Consider the following 23,962-nt stretch of genomic DNA (forward strand, 5'->3'; position numbering starts at 1 on the left):
TTAACAACTCTCAAGTGTTTGCTGAGAGGTGGCTTATCTTGAGCTATTCATTGGCTTCCTGCTAGTTTTTCCTTACATTGCCCCTGTGATAAACCCATTATATCCATACCGTAAACATTCCAGTTACCAGGTCAACATACACTATTCATAGATTATTACAGTACAGCTCCAAATCCATCACAGGTGGGGCCCAGGGTCTTGACTTGCTGTTGTAATTTGGCTCTGAGCAAACCTTTAGGCTGTCAGAACTGACACATTTTTTCCAGATATCACCTAATTTCATTGCATATACTAGATGAGCAGGTGACGAATTCAAAGGGGTGGAATCAATGGTTAATCTGTAGCTCTAATGCATTTGTTTCATAGTGCACCTGTACCTCAAATGGTCTTCTGAGCTAGCTAAAGGAAATATATCTTAAGCAACTAAGAAAAAAATTATATATATATGTATATACATAAAAACCCTTGTACATGACCAAACATACGAAGAACTAATGCAGAGACCAATGATGAGCAAAATTTTGAGATGACAAATGTGCTGCAATATTTAGGCATAACAGAAAGAGGCTAATTGTCTCTTAATGACCTGGGTTTCTGCTAGACAGTCCTTTGGTATTTGTACAGCACTTAGTACAATGGGGTTCTGGCCCATGACTAGGGCTCCTAGGTGTTACAGTAATACAAATATAATAATAGTAAGAATCTTAATGTATGATATTTTGGCATTTCAGTTCCTCATTTATGTATTAGGCCTGATATAGACAGGGAAATTAGGTTGGTATAACTACTTCACTCAGGTGTGTAAAAAATCCACACCCTTGAGTAATGCAATTAAACCCACCAACCCCAGGGTGTGGACGGTGCTATGGCAAGGGGAGGACTTCTCCTACCAACATAGATACTGCCTCTCAGGGAAGTAGAGTATTGTCAACAACAGGAGAAGGCCTCCCATCGATGTAAGTAGCATCTCCACTGAAGTGCTACAGCGGCACAGCTGCAGTGTCTAAGGCCATGTCTACACCAGTACTTGTGTTGGCAAAACTTTGTTCACTCAGGGGTGTGAAAAATCGGTACAGCTGTGCCGCTGTAAGCTTGTAAGTGTAGACATAGCCTAAGAGTAGACCTGCCCATAGTTTAACAAAGAGTCAACTAAGATTTCTCATGTTCATTATTCCTTTCATAGACCATAACACTCCTTGTGACCTGGTCATTTCTAATATGTAATTACAGTTCGATACAATAGTTAGGCAATTTAAAAAAAATCTCTGCATAGTAAAAAACCCTTATGAAAAAGGTCACAATAGATGTTTAGTAGTCAGTTTGAAAAGATAATCACTTCACTTGTTTAAGAGCCTATAACCTAACAATTTCAATGTACTCAAATTGATTAAACAACATTATTAACTCTGACCTTCGTGTGTTAAATCAAAGCCTATTTTGAATTATAAATGCCCTCAAAAGAGTCTAAAAACAGAAATATCCCTTATTGTTTTTTCAAGCTCACTTTTTTAGTCCTTAAGTTGGGGAAAAAATGAGACTGATGTTGACATAGTAATGTGTCTATAATGAATAAATAGAAGATTTTAAAGTTCTAACCCACCAGCAGTCTCATTTATCATTCTATTTTTTGGAAGGGAAATGAAAGATTTAAATGTCAAAGCTATAATGTCAGGACTGTTTATAATGTCAAGTGTTGTTTGTTGCATACCCTGGCTGTCTGCTGTATTGATCAAGCCAGCAACTGGTATAATAATTACAGATGATGTGGCACATATGTGCAATTGGACACAGATTTGAGGTGAATTTGGGAGAAAAACATTTTCATTTTCAAGCCTTGATAATTTTCCTTCATCTATGTGGTGCAATAACCCAGGCAAGCATTAATGTGCATGAAGCTGGTGCTTTCAAAAGAAACTAGCACCGGTGTCGTGCCCCATGGTATGATCAGCCAATGAGAATTTATTCTTATAATATAATGCTTGTAATTTGATAACTGTTGCAGATTTGAGAGAGACTCAATCCTCAGTGGAACCAGAGAGAACTATAATTCTGCCTTTGCAGTCCGCTCATGAAGTTTCTTTTCAGCTCAGGCAACTAATCTTATTATTTATAAAGTAAAATTGTGGGATTTTTTTAAACTGTCTTCTGAACTTTTTAATAATTGCTCCATAAGGAGCTGTGTTACTCGAGAAGTTCCAAAGGCTAATGAATTGATTAATGTTTGCATTAAGATTAAGGTGAGAAGAAAACTAGGTTTAATAAGCCCCCCATCGAATATCAAAGCATTAAGTCATTTTAATTTACAGATGTAATAAAACCAAGAACAGCTTTTCCAAATGGATGTTTATCTCTGGCACAGTAAGCTGATTGAGGTGTTTCCCAGATAATCCACTCCTATTTTAAGCTTCATTCTTAATTGATCCAGATAGAAGCCAATCCTATCTAATGGTTTATCACCACATTGTAAATAGCAGGTTAAACAACCTGTACTTAAAAGAAGCAATTCATTAACTCAAGGTCTTCTGCAAAGGTTAATTTTTGTACTGTTATCAGTGTTTATCCATTACTCAGAACGGTGTTGATAGTGACAGAGAGGCTGGTTGTACTGCAATAAATAGATAAAGTTTGATGTTCAGTGGCTGCTGCATCCATTGACAAGAAAGAAAGAAAGGAAAAAAAGGTACGGACTCAAGGGTGAAATCTCTGAAGTGACAATTATTCCTGGAGTTTGACGTCAGTGACTGTCTATGCAGAGCTTGGAAAATTTAAAGCTCTGTGAAAGTACTAAATATTATCTTCCCTGCAATATCCGTGGTGTCACAGACCCCACTCAGGGTCAGAAAACCTCAGATGCTGTGCCGCCTCCCACTTTGTATGACTTTAAGTACATTGGAAAGGTCAAAACTTTTTGAAATCAGTTCCAAGAGGCTTGCGTCACTTTCCACACCATTGATAAACTCTTCTAATGTCAGTTCACCTAAAATGAAATAAAATGCAGGTTAGAAACTGGAGGCCACAGGTTATTAGATCCCTCTTAGCCCTGTTGTAATAATTGGGCTTACAAATTTACTCCACTTGTGAGCTTCACTGTGGAAAAATAGATTAAAGTTTATAAAATGTCACAATAACCTATAACAATAAATGTTGATGAGAAAAGGTGCAAAAGGGAAACAGAAAGATAGAATTAGTCCAAACAAAAAGGCCTACTGATATAACTCAAGGAGTGTGTCAAGATCATGCCTGGTAAACAAGAGGAGTGTGGGACTGGAAATCAGTGAACCCAAACTGATATGTCAGAAATTAGGCCTAACTGGTGGACAAAATAATGAGAGGATGAGCTATTCTGTCCATCAATCCCTTTTGGGAGCCTTAAAAGAAAAGACTTTGGGAGGGAAATTAGGAGAGAAGCTGAAAAGAAGCTGTCTACTGACAACCTCTGCAGTGAGCTTAACCATCATGGCTAACACTCTCACCATCTCCAGGGACCCCAGGATCTACTGTAATACTGTTGGGCATTTGTCAACCTGATATTGAGAAATGTCCTGACCAGACCAGGCCTTGAGAGAAATTAAGATGACATCACCACCTCCACTGATGCTGGCTGAATCCCAAACACCACCTGGGCTGTGAAAGACTATCACCTCCCTCCGCCGCACCCCCCTTGTTTATCCTTTTCCTGCCACACCTAATTTCTTCTCTTTCCTATCCCTCTCCTTTTTCCTTCTGTCTAATAAGAGTCTAGCTTAGCTGGCCATTTTACAATACCGCTGTAAACCTGTGACCAGAAAGGCAGCTAAAAGCAATCCCCTAATAGCCTGACACAGGTCCTGGTTGCCAGGTCTTGGAGTGGCTCAATAGACCGTGTGCCGTGCCTGTGTTTTTCCAGAAGTGAGGTTGCAAGTGAAAGTCAACACCAGAGATAGAAGCTGCATTTTCTATCTTTGCTGTTCTTTTCTCTCCCCCCTAGTGTGTTTGTCTTGTTTTGTCTATCAGGAAATGGGATCCAACTTTACAACAGCAACTCCAGTCGATTTCAACTAACTTCTCTTTTCCCCAAAATGGCAGTTGTTACCATCTTTAATACCATCTAAAAGATTGTCAAACAAAGGGTGTTCTTTTAAAAGCTCTCTACAGCTAAAGGGAAAGGGAACAAGGGATGTCGTTGAAATGAAAGCCTTAATTAATATCTCACTCTTCATAGGCTTTGACTGTTTTTCCTTTTTTTCTGTATCTTTAATAAATGGTTTAAACGATTGTTAATGATGTGTTTACCATCGCACTAGGCAAGCTGAGGTGCCTGTATACTAAACCCCAAATCTTGTTTAACACTGTTTAATGTTGGGCAGTGACTGGGATATGTTAACTCCTTTGACTCTTTGGACCCATATAGTCCATCTAAATTAACACACTACCCAAGGGATGGCTATTTTCTGTGAGTTGGGACCCTTGTTATTTTCCTGTTCTGTCTCACTCAAGATCTGAACAGAGATCACTGGGAGTATGGAACTGGCATTGCCTACCCTGCCTGTTTTATTTCAAACTCTGAAAATCAGATCATAGGTAGTTTTTGTCTGTTAACAGAGGAACTAATCAACCACAACTCTCACTGAAATCAATGGCAGCTGTGAATGCTCTGCATTTCCTGGGGGTGGAGGTTGGGGAGGGGGGAAAGGCCACTAGTGAAAGCTGCATAAAGGCGAAACTTAACTGCACAGCCCTATAAAGGAAATGATAACACTTATGCAGGCTCCTCCAAACTATGGTGTTTACAGTTAGCCAGCTGCACAGCAACATCTATTCTCAGCTGTAGTAATTAGTCCTGATGTATTTGAAGCCTGTGTTGTAACTGGACACTCAGAGCACAAATATTGATTAGATAATGACAGACTCATGTAAAGTGCTCCAGATTTCCGGAGTCTGTGCTGAACACCAGAATTACTTAAAGACAGTGGTGAGATGCAGCTATCAGAACTAGGAAGAAACAGTTTACTTTTAGTCTGATTTTCTACCATCAGAAGCACTGGAGCACCTCCTCCAAAATACTAGGCCCAAATCCTGGTCTGATTTCAATGTTATTTACAGATTCTTTTTGCTATGGATTACTGATTACAGTCCAATTGCTACATAAATCAGTTTCATTAACAGCAGAAAGCATAACAATATGATTGATTGTAGAGTCCAGAACATTGGCATTTGACATTTGGAGCCTGGAATCTGAGTTCTGACAAAAGATGAGCCAAATGACAGGAAAAGTGCATCCAAGGGGATACTATTTATGATCTGTAAATACTGCACACAGGTTATTTTTAAAACCAAACATTAGGTACCAATAGCTATACAATAAAAATCTGATAATGCATGACCTTGCTTCACAATATTTTCCTAATATTGCTGATTTGTCAGCAATTGTGGTAATAGTCACACAGATGTTATGTGATTGCTACTGAGAGGGCGAGGTGGTCTGCATGATCACCACTGGCAGGAGAGGTGACCACAAGACACTATTAAGTTGTGGCCCAAATTATGAAGAAGTTTGACGACTTCATATTATAAACATTTGCCCCAACTCCAAATGGTGGATCAAGATTTTAGTTTCCAAATGCATTTTCAATTCTATGTTGTCTTGTAATGCACAGTATTTTAGAAAAAAACAATATGGGGGCCCTACAGCCATTAGTCTTAAAGGTGCCACAGGACCCTCTGTTGCTTTCTACAGATTCAGCCTAACACGGCTACCCCTCTGATACTTTACAGCCATTATGTGCATGTAAGTCAATGGGCCTGATGATACTCTAGTTCAGGGGTGGGCAAACTTTTTGGCCCGAGGGCCACATCTGAGTGGGGAAATTGCATGCAGGGCCATGAATGTAGGGCTGGGGGTTGGGGTGCGGGAGGGGGTGTAGTGTGCAGGAAGGGGCTTAGGGCAAGGGGTTGGGGCACAGGAGTGGTGTGGGGTGTACAAGGGGGCTCAGGGCAGGGGGTTGGGGTGCAGGAGGGGTGTGTTGGGGGCTCAAGGCGGGGGTTAGGGGGATCAGGGTAGGGGGTTTGGTACAGGAGGGGTGCAGGGTGTACAAGGGGGCTCAGGGCAGAGGGTTGGGTGCAGGAGGGTTCTGGGTATGGCAGGGGGCTCAGGGTGTGGCAGGGGGCTGAGGTGCGGGCTCTGGCCCGGCACCACTTACCTGGAGCAGCTCCAGGGTGGCAGTGGCACACAGCAGGGATAAGACAGGTTCCCTGCCTGCCCTGGCCCCGCGCCACTCCCGGAAGTGGCTGGCACCACATCCCTGCGGCCCCTGGGGGAGGGAGGGCAGAGGGCTCCCTCACCTGCGGGTACCTCCCCGATCCTGGCCAATGGGAGCTGCAGGGGCAGTGCCTGCAGGTGAGGGCCGTGCATGGAGCCCTCTGTCTCCCCTCCCCCAGGGGCCACAGGGACTTGGTGCCGGCTGCTTCCAGCAGTGGCGCGGGGCCCGCGGCGCCACAGGAGTGGCAATCCCACGGGCCGGATCCAAAGCCCCGATGGGCCGGATCCAGCCCGCGGGCTGTAGTTTGCGCACCTCTGCTCTAGTTCATACAACAGTTGAAATCAGGAGTAACTCCTCTGACATACACGTAAATGAGAGAAGAATGAGGCCTACTACTACTGCTAATCACTTCAATCTTTTTATACATATATATTCAATATTCCCCCCATTCCTCCCAGAAAAAAACAATCACAAAGTCAAGTGAAGTGGTACAGACTCTTACCATCATTGTTTACATCTATCTTCTGAAATACCATGTTTGTGAACTCTTCAGGAGTCATACTCTGGTTGCCATTAATAGCCTGGATAGCCTGAAAACACAAATAAAGGAAGAGTTTTCAGGGTTTGCTCCCTCAAACTAAGAAAGGACGTGGCAGCAACTGAGGCACTTGGCTGTGACACTTCAGCTTAACAATCCATTTGAGCCACTAAAAGAAACAGCTATGAATTCAAGTAAATCTTCAGTAATGAGGATTGGAAATTTAATTATCATAACAGAGCCTGAAGGATTATAGACCTAATTTACATACCATTAAAGGTCTAGTCAAACCATGTGACACCTCAATTCTGAAACACACTTTAGATTCCACAGCAGGACTTGTATCCTGCTCTAGAGAATTCTATAGTTTGGACAATGCATAATGTTCTGTGCAATTTTAAAAAACAACAACTATATTTTACACAGTGGAATGAACATGGTGAGAAAATTTATGTAACTTTTCTATTGAAAAAAATTTTTTTTTCAGTGATCACAAATAAATGTCAGACTGATAGCCCTGGATATTGAAGGCCTTTACTTATCCTCTGATTGAGTTAAACAGAAGCTTCTCTACCACTTTCTTGTTAGTGGAGGGACTTACCTCTAGGAGTGAAAATGCAAATTGGTCCCATTCCATTGCAGTCTTCTCTGCTAAGATTGTCATTTAGTGCCAGTTGTGACGTGATGTAGAAGTATTGCCCACTAATAATGACTGAGACTCCAGTTCCACAATGCACTTGGCAAATGCTTAAGGGATCTGCTGAATCAGGCCTTAGAGTTACTATTATAGCTATTGATCCACTGGTAGAAGAGAACGGAGGCTATGATTTTAGTCCTTTATTTCTGTTCCTAAATAGGGTGACCAGATAGCACGTGTGAAAAATAGGGGTGGGTTGGGGTGAGAGGTAATAGGCGCTGATATAAGACAAAACCCCAAATATTGGGACTGTCCCTATAAAATTAGAACATCTGGTCACCCTCTTCCTAAATCATCTCCAAAGAGATTTTGTTGAACATTTTAACCCAAATGACTCCTGCAAATTTATAAATAATAATACAATCTATAAATCCCAAGCATTGTATCCGAATATGTTTCAGTATATGGGTTATTTGTAACGATTAGCTATTGATTATTTGTTTGTGATTGGTCATGTAAATCTCTTCACTGACTGGATGGCACTTATGAAGAGGCAGAGAGGACTCAGGCATTTCAAAATGCCCACAAATTTGCATGCAGTCACAGGAGTATATGTGAGACTTGTTTTCCATGAATATTTTTGCAAACCAAAAAAAGTCATTGGACAAATATTTGCTGATCATGAAGTAGAAAGATTAGCGTTCATCTCTAAGCACTGCCACCCAAGATTCAATCTAGCAACAGACATGACAAGTCAACCCTCAGGCTAAGTAAAATGCTGTCAATCAAAAAAGTGGGCCTCACTACAACAGTGTTCTCTGTATCAATGGGCTAAAGCCACAAAGTATGGCTCGGGAAGTCTATCTTTAATTGTAAATGATGCCAACAGACTCATTAAATATATATGCTCAACAAATTTGCTGTGGATATAACCAGTTATGGATATAGATATTGCCACAGTCCTCATGGTACAGAAAAAGCAGACGTTAGAGTTTATTGTTATTTTTATCTTAATATTGAAATTTAAAGTGTATCATATCCAGCATCTGCTTTGGGAATCTGATCATGACTGTCCTTGCCTTGAGCTATTTTATGGGCAATACTTTAATTAATAGCCAGTCTTTAAGCATAGCTATATGAATTAGTCTGCATTCATCTGATCATACTCCAAATTACATCCATTTTTAGCATTCTACATGAACCTACTGAAGCTTTGGGTAGAAAGTAGTACACTGTATCACGGTTAATTGTAGTGTAGTGGTTTCAGCAAGGGAGCAGGACTTTATCATTTTACATTCAGATCTTAGGTTTACACTGGTTCAGCTTTCCTGTGTAGGGAAGACTTTGGTTATTATTGCACAAAGTGAGTGGTACAGTTAAGCTGATGCAAACCAGTGTGTGGACAATCTTATTTGGCATAAGTGATTTATTTAAGTTTATGTTAAATCAATTGGCAACTGGATTAAGTTAAGCTAAAGTAAAAAGAACAGGAGTACTTGTGGCACCTTAGAGACTAACAAATTTATTAGAGCATAAGCTTTCGTGGGCTACAGCCCACTTCTTCGGATGCATATAGAGTGGAACATATATTGAGGAGATATATATACACACATACAGTGCTCTCTGTATGTGTGTATATATATCTCCTCAATATATGTTCCACTCTATATGCATCCGAAGAAGTGGGCTGTAGTCCACGAAAGCTTATGCTCTAATAAATTTGTTAGTCTCTAAGGTGCCACAAGTACTCCTGTTCTTTTTGCGGATACAGACTAACACGGCTGCAACTCTGAAAGCTAAAGTAAGACGTTCAAACTGAAATAAGAATGTCCACACCGGGGGCTGTGCTGACTTTAACTCTTGGTTTAAAAATCAATTTAATTTAAATCATTGCAATTTCCCTGGTTAGATAAAGGCCAGCGCAAAGACTCTACACCTTAGTTTCCCTAGCTACACAAGAGGTGTAACACCTATATTAGAGAAGCGTAAAGTTCAACATGGAGCCAGTGAGCAATCTGGGCCTGCCAACCTCTCCTCTCCCTCTCTTCAGAGCAGCTCAGAAGTATGAGGTCCAGCAACTTCCCTCTTGCCAACATATGGCTAACCTAGCTACCACATCTTGCCTTTCTCGTAATAGCCCTTAAAAGGGTCTCAGCTCTTCTGGAAGATACAGCCACTCATCGGCAGCAGCAACGAATCAGGAGAAGACTCACGTTGACTTCATTTAGATTGTATGCTATTTGGAGCAAGAACCTTGTCCTACCTGTCTGTAAAGAGTCCTCCTATATTTTTGATTTGTTTTTAAGACAGTTCCATAAGTTTGCAAAGCACCTTAAGCCATTTTAGATGAAATGAACTATTTAAATGCAAATTATTATTCATCAGAGTTGGTTGAATAGGGAAATGATTTTGCAAATAATTTGGCAATTGTTTGGTTCCATGAAATTTTTTGAATTTTTATAAAAAATTATATCACAATAATTTTGAGGTTCTTCCACACATTCATTAAATTTACCAAAACTGCATTTGCTTACTGATAATTGAGTTTTTAAACAAATGTAACTGCTCTGAACACTATTTCAATAAAAGTTGATATTGTGGGAAATTTTACAAAAATTGGGAAATTGTGATAGCATCATTTTTTGTGTGTAAAAAGTTTAGTTTGAGAATAGGCCATTGTTCTATGAAAAAAATGGTTCAAAAATGTTGATCAGCTCTAATCATTATGCTGGTACAGGTTTGTTCTTCTGTATAGTGCAGTTTATCAAAATAATCTCTCTACAGTAAATAACTGATTTATAGTATTTCTCTTTGACTCAAGTGGTACACCTGTAGGATAAGGCTTGAAGTAAAATACTCAGATACATGCACTTCAACAAGCATAAATAATGGCGAGAACATCTCCAACCAGAAACATTTGGTAAACTGTAGTTGAATCATTTACATTACATGGCAAATCACTCCACCAAAGGCAATGTGCTATGTTAAATGGACTTGCTACTGTATATGACTTGCTTACCGTGAATATGCTTAGGAGTTCTTTTTTGTCAATAGATCCATTTCCATCAGCATCATATAGCTTAAAATACCATTTCAGTTTTTGGTCGATTTTCCCTCGTATAACCAAATTTATTGCGGCTATAAACTCCAAAAAGTCTATAAATCCATCCTAAGGAAGATTAAAAAAGTAGTGTTTAACAAGTAAGGTCTGCTTTCATTCTGGCAGCAATCTTGCATAAGCAGGTCATCTAATACAATATAATATAAGCTCATTTATAAAGCACCTTGCTGTGAAAATCTTCCATGGCATTTAAAAAGAATAATACATAGCTCAGCCTAAATCAATGTGGAAAAGAGCCTTAGTACATATCATATCGTCCCCTGTGAGCCATGGGGAAGCTCTGTGCTAAGCAGCTGATATTGACATGGTCTGGAATGGAATACAGAAAATGGCTTCTCAATATACTTTCATGCCCCAAAGAGGAATTCCAGCAGCCTGTCTTCACTGGTACTAATGATACAAAATGATGCTCATTAAAATGTAATGCTTTGAAAAAGTGACTGAAAAATGACATCTTCATACCCAGCAGACCTACTCCCTGTGGTGTTCGTGTGGTAAACTCCACCAGTAAAACAGCGTTAGGGTGGGTATCTCCCCTTCTCCCATCCTCCCCACCCCTCCCCCAATGAATTCTTAAAAAGAACATAAGTAAATAAAACTTTGTCCCACCATCCTACTGTTTACCTGTTGTGGCACCACTCATGTCCCCCAGAGATCCAGAACCCATTCATTTTCTGACTGCTGCCTACTTATAAAGGAACAGTAGTAGTGATACAACACAGAAGGCTTTGAGTATTGCTCCAGCAGCGACAGGACCAGAGCTGGCCAGAGTGCATAAACACCACCACTGCTAGGTAGATTAGCAGTTGCAAGACCTTGGAGTGCTGGGGACACAAGTGGGAGATCTAGAGGCAATTTCACTTTGGGGGTGGGGAAAAAGGGCAGGGACTTGATCTCTTGGTGGGAGGTCATTGTTACAGGACGTTGGGGCCAAGAATTTAGCTTTAACTATAACTATAACTCTGGATATTGTTTATCCACATAAGTGTCCAATCTCTCTTCGACTCCAGCTAACAAATTTTGGAATGGCTATAAAAACCTCATGCTTCAGAATTTAAACCAGTCTCTTACTATTGGATTAGGAGGAGACCTTCATGGGGGACAATAGCCAACATCTGCCTTGTGACGCTGGTAGATCATGCCATGGCCCAGGCCTCACTGAACACTAACAAGTGCATAGCTGGAAACCAGTCTGGCTTACCTGTGGGTTAGCATAGTTAAAATAGATATTAGTGTTATAAGAATATGTGAAGTGTTTAGACTTTATGGAATGCTTGTAGGATGCTGCATGTATTAATCCTACTTATTATATCAATAACCCATACTATAAAAGGTGATACTTAAGTCTTTGCTCCATAACTGTAAAATATTTGTTCTGAAACTATGTTAACTCACCAAATCGGAAAAAAACTTCACCTAATGCAAAAAGCTGGATTTCTAGAGGAGGTATTATCTCCTGCCCATCAGGAAGGACTATTGAATCCAAATGGGCCATTGTGGAACAAAGACTTTGTTGATTGCTCCCCCACCACCCACCCATGTGCAGAAGTGCTTGTCCTATCAGCTTGGGCTCTAGGGAGGTGGAGCTAATAAATCCCTGAGCTGACCAGAGGGCGTTAGGGTCTCTTTGTGCTGTCTGGACTCTGAGGGACAAAGATTCCTAAACATTAGCAAGAGATCCCCAAGCTGCTTGGCTTGGGTTAGCCCCGAATGACATAAAAGCTTGCTTATTATAGAAGCTTCTGTTAACTTTTGAATTTAAGTTTGTATCTCATTTGTGTGTGTGTGTGTGTGTGTGTGTATGCTTACCTGCTTTAACCTTGTAAATAACTCACTTCTTTTTCCTGGTTAACAAACCTTTAGTTAGGTTGTTACAGGATTGGCTACAAGCCATGTCTTTGGTGTGAGATCTAGGGTGCAAATTGACATGGGGTAAGTGACTGGTCCTTTGGCACTGGGAGTAACCTGAATATTTTGTGATCTTGTGTGTAAAAGAGACAATATATCACCGAGTGAAGCTTGCCTGGGTGACAAGATAGAACGGAATGCCCAAGGGGACTGTGTGTGGCTCCAAGTTAAGACTGTATAGTGCCTGAGGAGTTTATACTTGTTACTTGGTTGTGAAATCGAATGATAGAGTGGGATTTGTGCCCTGGTTTGTAATGATCTGCCCTGAGGTTGGTATTCTTGCTCATGAACCACTCCGGACAGTATGGCACACCTACTGCAGCATTTTTTGCTCCTTCTCTGAAGCATGTAATGCTGGCCACTCTCAGAGAGGGGACACTAGATTAGATGGTCCACAGATCTGATCCAGTTTGATAGTTTCTATGATATGGAGTAGTGCTGAAGATGGTTAAAGCGAAGAAGAATTTGAAGGGGAATTTACTCCAGTCATATCTCAATCACATATCAAAAATTTGCAGTTGGGTAATTTTCTTGTGATCTTCCTCAAGGGTCTGAATCATATCCCTTTGAAGGATCTGGCCAATATTCATGTTAATAATAAAAGAGAGGCAGTATTGCAAGGACTGCCTGGGTATTTAAGAAGTTATAATTTGTAACTTATAGTTACTGCCAGAACATTAAGAGGCATTTGGATTGTTGAGGACTTTGCAATTAATAAATGCTAAAATCCTTATTTGGTGCTCACGTGAAACAATAATGTTAATGAATAAAAACTCTTTAAAAAGAAGACTATACAAAGGGAGAAAATAGGGGACTATGTTCAAGTGTTTAAAGAGATCAGTCCTTGCTTGAAAGTTTTAAATGATAGAAATTGTTCTTGTAGGTGGTGGCTCTCAGGATTTGAATAGACCATAAGAAGTTTCTTGTTTCTTCTCCAAAAAGAAACACATATATAAAATGTGAGAGGCAAGAACACCGAGAGCTGTGAAAATGTACCTTCTGTCTCTGGTCTGTAAGTCAGCTGCTTGAAGACAGACAACACGAGTCAATTAAGACCTCTGGGAATCACAGCTAACTATTAATGAGATCAAGGTGCTCAGAAATTATTTTCAACCTTGCTAAGCTGGTCACAGCCAAGGGTTGCAAGATTAGATCTATCCTAACTGGCTAACACAGACCCTTACTCCAATATAGTGTGAATACTTTTCTGGTCCAGGAAGAGGCAAGCCCAAAAGGTGTGATGGAGCTACCTGGATCCCAGGGTCTTGTAGTGATAGGGACTTCTCCATTAACTAGTGGAATTATTTTTACTGGTGTAATATAGATAAGAATATGGTGCTTAGCATTTACACCCTTCCAATAATCATATAAAGATAGATTCTTCATTCATGGTTAGGGGATAAACAGATTGTCAATGAAATTTGCCAGCCATTGCATGAAGGTATTAAGACCAAGCCTGATACTGAACCTGACAATATGAAATTGGACATCTCTCCAGAATTTGGTGTGTCATATAGCAAAACCTTCTTTGGACAGTGTCTAGTCTCCATGGCAGTATCATGTCCACACCAGTTTAAATTTTGATTTTTCAAGTGTGATTTCATGAAACAATTTATAAAAAGTTTTACTGAAACCCAGATTTATTATACCGAGCGTGTGACCTTCTTCCTCTAATTTTATAATTGTGTTAAGAAAGTGATCAGATGTGTCTGGCACTGTTGCTTTTTGAGAAGTTCATGCTGCTTATTTCTCATGGAACTACAGATAAACTTTAGGCTTACTCAGCAAGTATTACCAGGATCTACTTTCTTCCCTCTCTCTGGCCTGGTTTACACTACGGGGTTAGGTCAAATTTAGCCGCGTTAGGTTGATTTTAAAATGAATGCGTCTACACAACCAACCCCGTTCCATCGACCTAAAGGGCTCTTAAAATCGACTTCTGTACTCCTCCCCAATGAGGGGAGTAGTGCTAAAATCGACTTTGCTGAGTTGAATTTGGGGTAGTGGAGATGCAATTCGGCGGTATTGGCGTCCAGGAGCTATCCCAAAGTGCGCCAATGTCACTGCTCTGGACAGCACTTTGAACTCTGATGCACTAGCCAGGTACACAGGAAAAGCCTCAGCAAATTTTGAATTTCATTTCCTGTTCTCCGGGCCAGCTCCAGGCACCAGCCGACCAAGCACGTGCTTGGGGCGACACGTTGTAAGGGGCGGCCAATCTTGGGGTGGCGAGGTGGCACGCGGGGTTTTTTTTAATTTTTTTTTGGTTTGGCGGGGCGGCACTTGGGTTTTTTTGTTTGTTTTGTTTTTGTTTCGGCAGGGCGGCACTCGGGGTGGGGTTGTTACAGTGGGGCTGTGCTGTTTTTGATACCCTTGATAACAGAACGTCAGTGATTGCATTGGCTACTTGGATCACAGCAGTCCCCACAGTAGATTTGCCCACTCCAAATTGATTCCCGACTGACCGGTAGCTGTCTGGCGTTGCAAGCTTCCACAGGGCTATCACCACTCGCTTCTCAACTGTCAGGGCAGCTCTCATCTTGGTATTCCTGTGCTTCAGGGCAGGGGAAAGCGACTTACAAAGTTCAAGGAAAGTGACGTTATGCCTGCAAAACTTTCGCAGCCACTGTGAATCATCCCATACCGGCAACACTATGTGGTCCCACCAGTCTGTGCTTGTTTGCCAGGCCCAGAATAGATGTTCCACTGTATCAACCAGCCCCACTGCTGCTATGATGTCCCAATTGCAATCACTGACATTCTGTTATCAAGGGTGGTGACTCTGGGAAATGTGCAGGTCATAGTGGATGGCTTTGCTGCAATGGGGTTCCCTAACTGTGGTGGGGCAATAGACGGAACTCATATCTCTGTCTTGGCACTGGACCACCTTGTCAACCAGTATGTAAACCGCAAGGGGTACTTCTCAATGGTGCTGCAAGCACTGGTGGATCACAAGGGACGTTTCACTGACATCAATGTGGGATGGCCGGGAAAGGTGCATGACACTCACATCAAGCCTGTGTTTTCAGGAATGTCTGTGTCCATGTCCTCCTCACAATCGTCCTTGTGCTGGCATCTCTTAGCCAGTTTTGCACATACTGCAGGATAATGTGTGAGGTGTTTACAATGCTCACAACAGCAGCGGTGAGCTGAGCGGGCTCCATGCTTGCCATGCTATGGTGTCTGCATGGGTAACCCAGGCAAAAAGGCACAAAACGATTGTCTGCCGTTGCTTTCACGGAGGGAGGGAAGACTGACGACATGTACCCAAAACCACCCACAACAATGTTTTTGCCCCATCAGGCATTGGGAGCTTAACCCAGAATTCCAATGGGCAGCGGAGACTGTGGGAACTGTGGGATAGCTACCCACAGTGCAACGCTCCGTGAGTCGATGCTAGCCAGGGTATTGAGGATGCACTCCGCTGACTTAATGCACTTAGTGGGGACGTACACAATCAACTGTATAAAATCGATTTCTAAAGATTAAGTCAATTTTATAGAAATCAATTTTGTAGTGTAAACATACCCCCTCTCTCACTCTATTTTATTTTGGTTTTTGGAGAATGCTATCACATCTGTGTCTTTCCTGTAATCTGGTTCCACTGGTGTTTCTCTGACTTTTTTTTTTTTTTTTTATTAAAAGTGTCAACAGTTGAGGAAGTTTATTAGCTAACCTGTTAGCATGCTGGGCTACAGGATGCTGGTATATAATGTGCTGAGTTGTCATTTGCATGTGTGCATATCCACCCACTCCCTAAGTAATGATGGGCTGTCAGGCCAAGATGAAAAGCCTGGCTAACAGTGAGATTGAAACCAACATAGCTAATCATGCCTCACCAGCAAAAACTATAGACCTGCAAAAACCTTGAGCCACATCGTAGCCTGAGCAGCCAGTGTACCAGAGGAAGGGAGGGATAAAGATGCTTTTGTCACAGCGACAGGGTTAGCCTTTGATAAATGAGTATTTCTTGAGTATCTATCCCTGAAGCATCATCCCATAATAGTATTTAGTAACCATTTTCTGGAAAAGGAATTGCCACAATATTTCCATCTGGTACCAGGATAAAGAGACCCCCCCCCAAAAAAAATTACAATATTTTTTTTTAGTTGAGATTTCCAACTCAGTTTTGTTTACTCAGGACTGGAGGTTTGGCTAATTTTGACAGTTTTAAATTAGGAGCTCAAATGTCTGGAAAAACTAAAGAAGGATAAGTTGTTGGATGCCTGTCCAAACAGAACTCTGAACATTTTGAAGTTCATCCATTTCTATTTGGTAATCTAGGTAGAGTGAGGCCTGGTTTACACTACAGGGTTAGGCCAATGTAAGCTGCATTACGTTGACCTAGCTGTGGAAGTGTCATCACTAAAATTTGGCTCCCACCGGCATAAGTGCCTCTGTATGCTGATTTAGTAACACCACCTCCCTGAGCAGCGTAGAGTTATAGTTAATGTAATTAGGTTGACACCATGTCAGTGTGGACACTGTGTTGCTTATGTAGACTGTTACTGGCTTTGAGGAGCAGTCCCACACTGCCCCAACACTGACAATACCATCAATACAAGTGCTCCGGGTGAGGATGCGCACTGCTGACACAAGGAGCAGAGTGTGCACACGCACAAGCTACTTAATAACTGCAGTGGCTATATGCCAACATAATTTAGTAGTGTAGAAATTGGCTGAGGCACTGAGAGGCTGTGCAGAACACTTATTAGACTCCCAAGCTCGTATCAAAATTCTTTTTTAAATGCAGGCAGATACACGGCATGCCTACCCAATACATACTGTAATAGAAGTGTGACACAGGAGTGCTGATAAGAGATTGAAATATATTTCCTGTCTCCAGCTACATGACATCCATCAGCTCTACAAAGATAATACCCCTTTCAAAATGAAGGGTTCATGTAGCTCACTATGTTGTGCCTATAAGTGCAGTGCTCAACAGGGGAATTAGCAGTCTAAGGGCTCTGTCCCCCTGGATAGGACACAGCAATAAGTAGCCTAAGGGCTCTGTGAGTAGACCCGCTGGCCTCAAGTGAGTAGGCCACCAGCCCCCAAAAGGAGGAGGTGGCAAGGGAGTAAGGGGACCCGGGCCTGCTGTAGTCCACTGGGTCCCAGCTCAGGGCCTTGACAGTGGCCGAGAGTTCTGCCACTTGGTCATCGGGGATCCCACCGAAACATGTGGACCTAGACTCTGGCAACACAACTGAACTAATATCTGGTGTCCCTGGGCTACTTCTTACTACCCCTTCTGAGTGTACCTTGGTCTCTTGGTCCCAAAGCTGGACCAAGAGACCAAGGTACACTCAGAAGGGGTAGTAATTTTACCACTTATGTTTGTTCCTCCACAGACCCCCAGGTTTGCCTAACATCTTCCTGGGGAGAGCCCTCAGAACAGTTGCCACGTGCATTAGATGGTCCTCCCAGCGGCGACTGTATACCACCACATCATCGAGATAAGTGGTGGCTACTCAGTGTGGGGCTGGAGTAGGTGGCCCATTAGTCGCTGGAATGTTTCAGGGGTGCCATGAAGGCTGAAAGGCATCCAGGAGAATTGATAGAGCCTGCTTGGGGTGACAAAGGCTCTTTTCCCCCTTGATCCTGGATCAAGTGGGTTTTGCCAATAACTCTTGATGAGATTGAGGGTTGTTATGTACCGGGCCTCTCAGAGTCAATTGAGCAGCTTGTCAATCTGGGGCATTGGGTAGGCATCGAATTTGGAGAAGGCATTGACCTTCTGAAAATCGATGCAGAAGCAAAGGGTCCTTTCCAGCTTTGGGACCAGCACTATGGGGTTGCGCCACGTGCTCTTCGACCTTTTGATAACCCTTAGGTCCACCATCACCTGGACCTCCTTCTCTACCACCTCCCACATTCGCTGCGGGAGGGGTCACGTTGCCTCATGGATTACCTCTCCTGATTTTGTCATGATGGTGTGCTGGACCAGGGTGTTTTGGCCCAGTAAGACCGTGAAGGTCCTGGGAAAGGTCTTCAACAGGCATATGGCCTGCTTCTCCTATATGAGGGTGTCTCTGAGTAGGGGCTTTTTGGAGTAAGCGGTCCCAGGGACCTGGGGACCCAGGTCTGGTTTGGAAGGTATGGGGCAATTAGCAGCCCTTCCCACTCATGCCACAGCTTCAGGAGATTGACGTGGTATAGCTATCACTTCCTTTGTCATTCGGGTTGCCGGATTTCATATCGCCTCTGCCATTGGGCTAGGAGTTTTGACTCCTCCAAGGAAAGTAAGAGGAGAACCCAATCACTGGGTTCAAAGGCCTGTGTCCAGGCTCCCTTGTTGTATGTTCTCACCTGTGCCTCTCTAGGCAGCCTGCAAGCTCTCCCTCGCCAGGCATCCTATAACTGTAGCAGATATTGTAGAGGCCCTGGGCCTGTGACGATGTCTGTTCCGAGGTTTCCCCCATTAGGTTGAGCAGGTCCAGAGGCTAGCAACTGTACAGCAGTTTGAAGGGTGAGAACTTTGTGGAGGATTAGGACACCTCCCTGATGGTGAGCAGCAGGGGTGGGATTAATTGGTCCCACTGGCGCAGGTCCCTGGGTGGAAACTTGCAGAGCATGTCCTTCAGCATTCTGTTGAACTGCTTGACCAGCCCATCGGTTTGGGGGTGATAGACTGAAGTCTGCAGCTTCTTGATCCCAGAAGCCCACAGACCTGGTGGAGTTGCCAGGATGTAAAATCTGCTCCCTGGTCAGTAAGGATCTCTCGGGGCAAGCCCACCCAGCTGAAGACCTTCAAAACTTCCACCACGATGGTTCGAGCGGTGGTGTTCCTTAGCGGGATGGTCTTGGGGAAGCGGGTGGTGTAATCCATAGTCACCAGGATATAGAGGAACCTGGAGATGCTCTGGGCGAGGGGCCCCACCAGGGACATTGCTCTGAAAGGGGGACCAGGGGAGCCTTTCACACTTCCCAAAAGGTCACCAGGGTAATGTCCAAGGTGTCACCCATTACGCCTTTTCTCACCTATAGTTTCAGGCCTCGTCATTTGGTAGCCCATGCTAGGCTGCCTGGGCTGTCCTAAACCCCGTCCATATTTAGTGGGTTAAAGGTTAGTTCAGACTCCATGCCCACTCAGATGTTTAACCTCTTTGCTAAGATGGCCAGCAAGAATGTCGGTTAGTGACCATCTTGACAGGAATTTGGCAATGTGAGGATCTGCCCACTAGGAACTGGGCTGAGAACACATTTTACACAGATCACCGAATCTAATAGGCTTTGAAAAGATAGATTTTGCCCCTACCAATTTGATCTGATGACTGAGAGGCAAAATGTGAGAGTTTTATCTATATTTCACTATATTGCAGGGTTGGGGTATTTTGTTTTTGTTTTTTTGAGGTTTTTTAAAGTATCAGTGCTTGATTAACAAAAAATAGAACTGTGCTGACGAGACTCCAAACAAGCGTGGGGATTTGGTGCTTATTAATCTCTTGTGCTAACTCGGAGGCTCCATGAGAAAGAGTTAAGCTGTTCTTTCTCTATATAGGACATGCACAACAGGGAGCCCATTAACACTCAGCCACCACTGGGGCTTTTTTTTTTTGGAACTATTCTGGTCACAGCTCTAAACCTGGGTACAACTTTAGGAACAAGCACTAGAAAATTAGGCAAAAATCCTACAATGACTATAATTTGTTTCCATTTAACTTCTAGGAGGTCCTGGGCCCAGACCTGTATAAATGCAGAAAAGTAGTGGGGAGAAGAAAACAAAGGAGGGTGCAATGTCATAGAAGCTGTGCACCAGCCTCTCTGTAACCCAAGAACCTCTAGATGCCAACTGGCAAGGGGGTTCAGAGGGGTTACAGGAATCTCTTGGGTCTGGCATCTACAATCTAGTTTCCCAATGTGTGTCATGTGAGATCTCAAAAGCTGGTGTCACATTGGTCATCAATACCATTGCAGAATGCATTTACGAATGTTGCGTAAGGAGTTATGTAGATACCCTGAAAATATGTTCTTTCTTACAGCTTGTTTCTAAGTATTGGTCACCAGCAAAGATGAAAAACAGGTTTTCTGTCAGACAAGAGGTGTTCAGCCATCTGTTTACATGTAAACTGAGTATTGTCTCTTTCACAATGGGCAATTATTAGCATTTTATGTTAAATGCTACTGAAGAGCTGATGGGAACTTCAGAAAGACACTAATGGGAAGAGAGAAACAGCAGAAGAGGGGAATCCCTGTCTGGGGGTGCAGATTAAAGGCTTACTCTACTCTACAAAAAAGACACCCAGGCACCCTTCACTGAGGAAGTAAATGGACAGCAAGTTTGCTTGATGGAAAAAGGGATCTCAGCCAGGCTTGGTAGAAAAGACTGGCAAGAACTTTGGTTGAGATAAACTTCTTTAGATGGGAGGTTAACCTGCTAGTTAAGTTTAGTCTCTAGAAAGTGTTTTACGATTTTGTTTTATAAGTAATCATTTGTTTCCAAAATTCTTACTCACAAGCACTTGGGTCTTTGTTCTTTGATAATAGCTATATTTATCATGAAAACAAGAATAAGTTTAAGTGCTGTGGTGTTAAGCACAGTGATGGTTCTGAGTTGAATCTTACAAGCTGGTGTGTACTGTTCCCTTGGGAACTGCAGGTCACTTAATTCTGTAAGTGTTCTGTGGATAAGGGGCTGGACGCTGCAGGGTTGGTGTGTGCCTATTGTTACCAAAACAGAGAGAACAAGGCCTGGAAAACAGCGCTTGTGCTGCCAGAGGCTGGTGGTTTCAGGGAGGTGATCCGCGACAGGCACAGACAAGACATCATCATGCTAAAGGCAGGAGATGGTGAGGTGCCTCACAAACCTGGCAACCCACGGGGAGCATCACACTCCTTTAAAGTGACACAGAGGCAGCTCTACTGTCTTAAACCTAAACATCAGCCTAGCTACTTTCATGAACACTGAACTCTAGAGATAATGAAGACCAAAACCCTTTATTTAAGCCACTACACAAAATAAACGTGGGGAATTCAGATAAAATGGATCCCTGACCTAATACACCCAGTTTTGGGGTTAGCAACCAACCTTCTCCCTACTCCCACCCACAAAACACTAACCAACAAAACAAAAACAGCAACACCTAGTTCTAGTACAGATGAGCAAATTCACACACCAAAAACTTATTTCTTGGATCCATTTTTTAATATTCAGTTCCTATGCAATTTTTCTCAATGCACTGTGACAATGTAGACCCTACAATAACACCAGAAGCTTGCATTTGAATAAAACTTCAAACAAAAAAAACCTTGCTAGCCCTTTAACTAGTCCAGTGCAACTGGTCTAAGTGGCTACCCTTATTAGGCAACTTCCTGATTTTTATTAAATCTCCTGAAATATATTGACAAGAGTTCTGTTCCACTGCTCCTAGCACATCACCTCCTTTAAGCAACCTTTGCCTCTTAGAGCAGGTTTCAACATGCATTGCGCGGCCATGCTAGAGAAGTAGCTTTCATTCCCAGGCCCTGTCCCTTGCTCACTATGCTTACAGGGTTAAAAGCCCCACAGAGACAGTCAACAGAACATGTGAGGAGGGAGTTCCTCAAGTGAGTCATTGGAGACTCCTCAGTGTGTGTGGGCATTAGTGGTGGACATTTTCCCCTGCTCCCCTGAGAACTGTTCAGCTCTAATGAGCACTGGAGAAAGCAGACATTAAAACTGGAGACGGGGGAGTTATGTTTTGAGCTGGCTTTCAAATATCCTTAAAAATTCCCAGCAAAATTAAATTAAAGCAACCAAATTCTGAATGGTTTGGGTTGGAAACCATGAAAAAAAATTGGCTGGAGAGAAGGAAATTAAATGATTAGTTACTAAACAAAGGTTAACACTGAAAGGCTAAATAGGAGCACTATTTACTTCCAGTTAATTATTTTAGTTGAATTATATGATGCTTCTGCTGAAGGGAAAGATACACAATCTTTCAAGATTTGTGTGGCATTTGTATCAAAACCAGATTATGTGAGGCATTTCTATGCACTTATTTTGACAGATTAATCACACTAAATGCAAAAGGGGAAAGCTCTTGCTCTGGATGTAATGAGAAGACATTAGTGTGCAGCTGGCAAGCCTGATGAGGTGTTTAAAGGGGGTTTGTTCAGTAGTAGTTGCATCTCGTAAGGAACGGGGCAATTTATTTTCATCCTTTTATGACAGGATATTGCTTTAGAATGTCAGCTGTGTGCAGTTGCTGGCGGCTGTTCTCTTTAGTCACTCACCAGAGCTCTGTGGCCTGTAAAAAGAAAATGGGGCACTAAAGGAATTATGACATTATGCAACGCTAATTAGGTAATACTCTCTAGCACCAGGAATTTAACAAGAACATTATCCTTTTGTATCTAGAATAGAGTTGATAATCTTCAGAATTAGTTAAAAAGCTCTAAACATTGCCCTCCCAATGGCCATTCAAACAATTCTTCCTAATTAATTTATTTGCAAGTACTTTAAACAGTCACTTCTGATGTTGTGAATGCACAACTGATTTTAACAGGGCTGAGACTCACGTTTGCACTGAATCAGAATTAATATAAAGCAGGTTAGATGTGACGGCTGATGTTTCTATTCAGCCAGTGCTATCAAAGGTGTGTACATTAGTAATAATTTGAGAATTTGCATAATGCCTTGTATCCCAAAGCAATTTCCTAACCACGTAAAAGCAGCGCCACTGAAATGCAGACAACTGTGGGAGAGTGTGAGCCAACCAATTAGCACAAAGCACACTGCTTAACAGCAGTGGCAGAACTAACAGGGGTGGCAACTGTGCCCCCCGCCTCCCAGGCCTGGTGTGGTTAGGTGTATGTGTGGTGCCTTTTCAAACCTATTATGCAATTGATAGGAGGTGCAGGACATGAATTTTCACATGGACTGGTGAGCGAGCCTGCCCCCCACTCAGCTTCAGTGGCAGCTCCTGTCCCATGGGGCTGGGTCCCGCCTCCCACTCTGGGCAGTGCAATGGGGCACACCACATCACACAGTGCTGTGACCTCATGCACAATGTCACAACAGCACTCACTTTGCTCTGGCTGCCCCTTTGTCATGATACAAGGCAGCTGGGCCAAACCTGAATGGTCCCACGGGTCAGGTCACAACACTTAGAATAGGGAGCTGGGTCCAGTGCCATGGGACAGGAGCTGCCCCTGTGGAGTGAATGTGGGGCACGCTTGCTCAATTGCTCTCCCTTCCCTTCCCTCCCCCTGGGCCAATGTAAGGGTTGCGGTGGTGGGGTGGAGGGTGCTGCTGCAGGTGGTCTGTTCCCCCTCAGTAGGGCGAGGAGGAGATTATAGCAGCGGAATGCACACATTGAAGAGAGAAGCACCACCAATGACCCATTACTTTCCCCTTGCCCCCAGTTGCACTCTGCCACTGCTTAACGATGTGGGGAGGGGAAATTTTGGCAAGGAACACTAATGGTGAACCCTCACTCTTAGTAAGAATACCTTGGGCTCATTAAGGGGCTATGCAAACAAGCAGGATCTTGGTTTTAAGTTTGCATCTGAAGGATTCCTATATAGTAAACTGCACA

At 42.7% G+C, this 23,962-nt stretch overlaps 1 protein-coding gene across 1 annotated transcript in view; it reads right to left on the reverse strand.

The window, feature by feature from the left end:
- Window positions 1–1,792: 1,792 nt before the first annotated feature.
- Window positions 1,793–23,962, reverse strand: part of GUCA1C (guanylate cyclase activator 1C) — a 32,876-nt gene continuing 10,706 nt past the window's right edge. The window contains exons 2-4 of the mRNA XM_042840118.2: window positions 10,434–10,583; window positions 6,742–6,829; window positions 1,793–2,977 (exon numbers count right to left, since the gene is read on the reverse strand). Coding sequence (XP_042696052.2) covers window positions 2,847–2,977; window positions 6,742–6,829; window positions 10,434–10,583 — 369 coding nt within the window. The 3' untranslated portion in view covers window positions 1,793–2,846. The remainder of the gene's footprint in view (window positions 2,978–6,741; window positions 6,830–10,433; window positions 10,584–23,962) is intronic.

The sequence above is a fragment of the Chrysemys picta genome, chromosome 1, assembly GCF_011386835.1.
Source record: "Chrysemys picta bellii isolate R12L10 chromosome 1, ASM1138683v2, whole genome shotgun sequence".
In the NCBI taxonomy this organism is placed as follows: domain Eukaryota; kingdom Metazoa; phylum Chordata; order Testudines; family Emydidae; genus Chrysemys; species Chrysemys picta.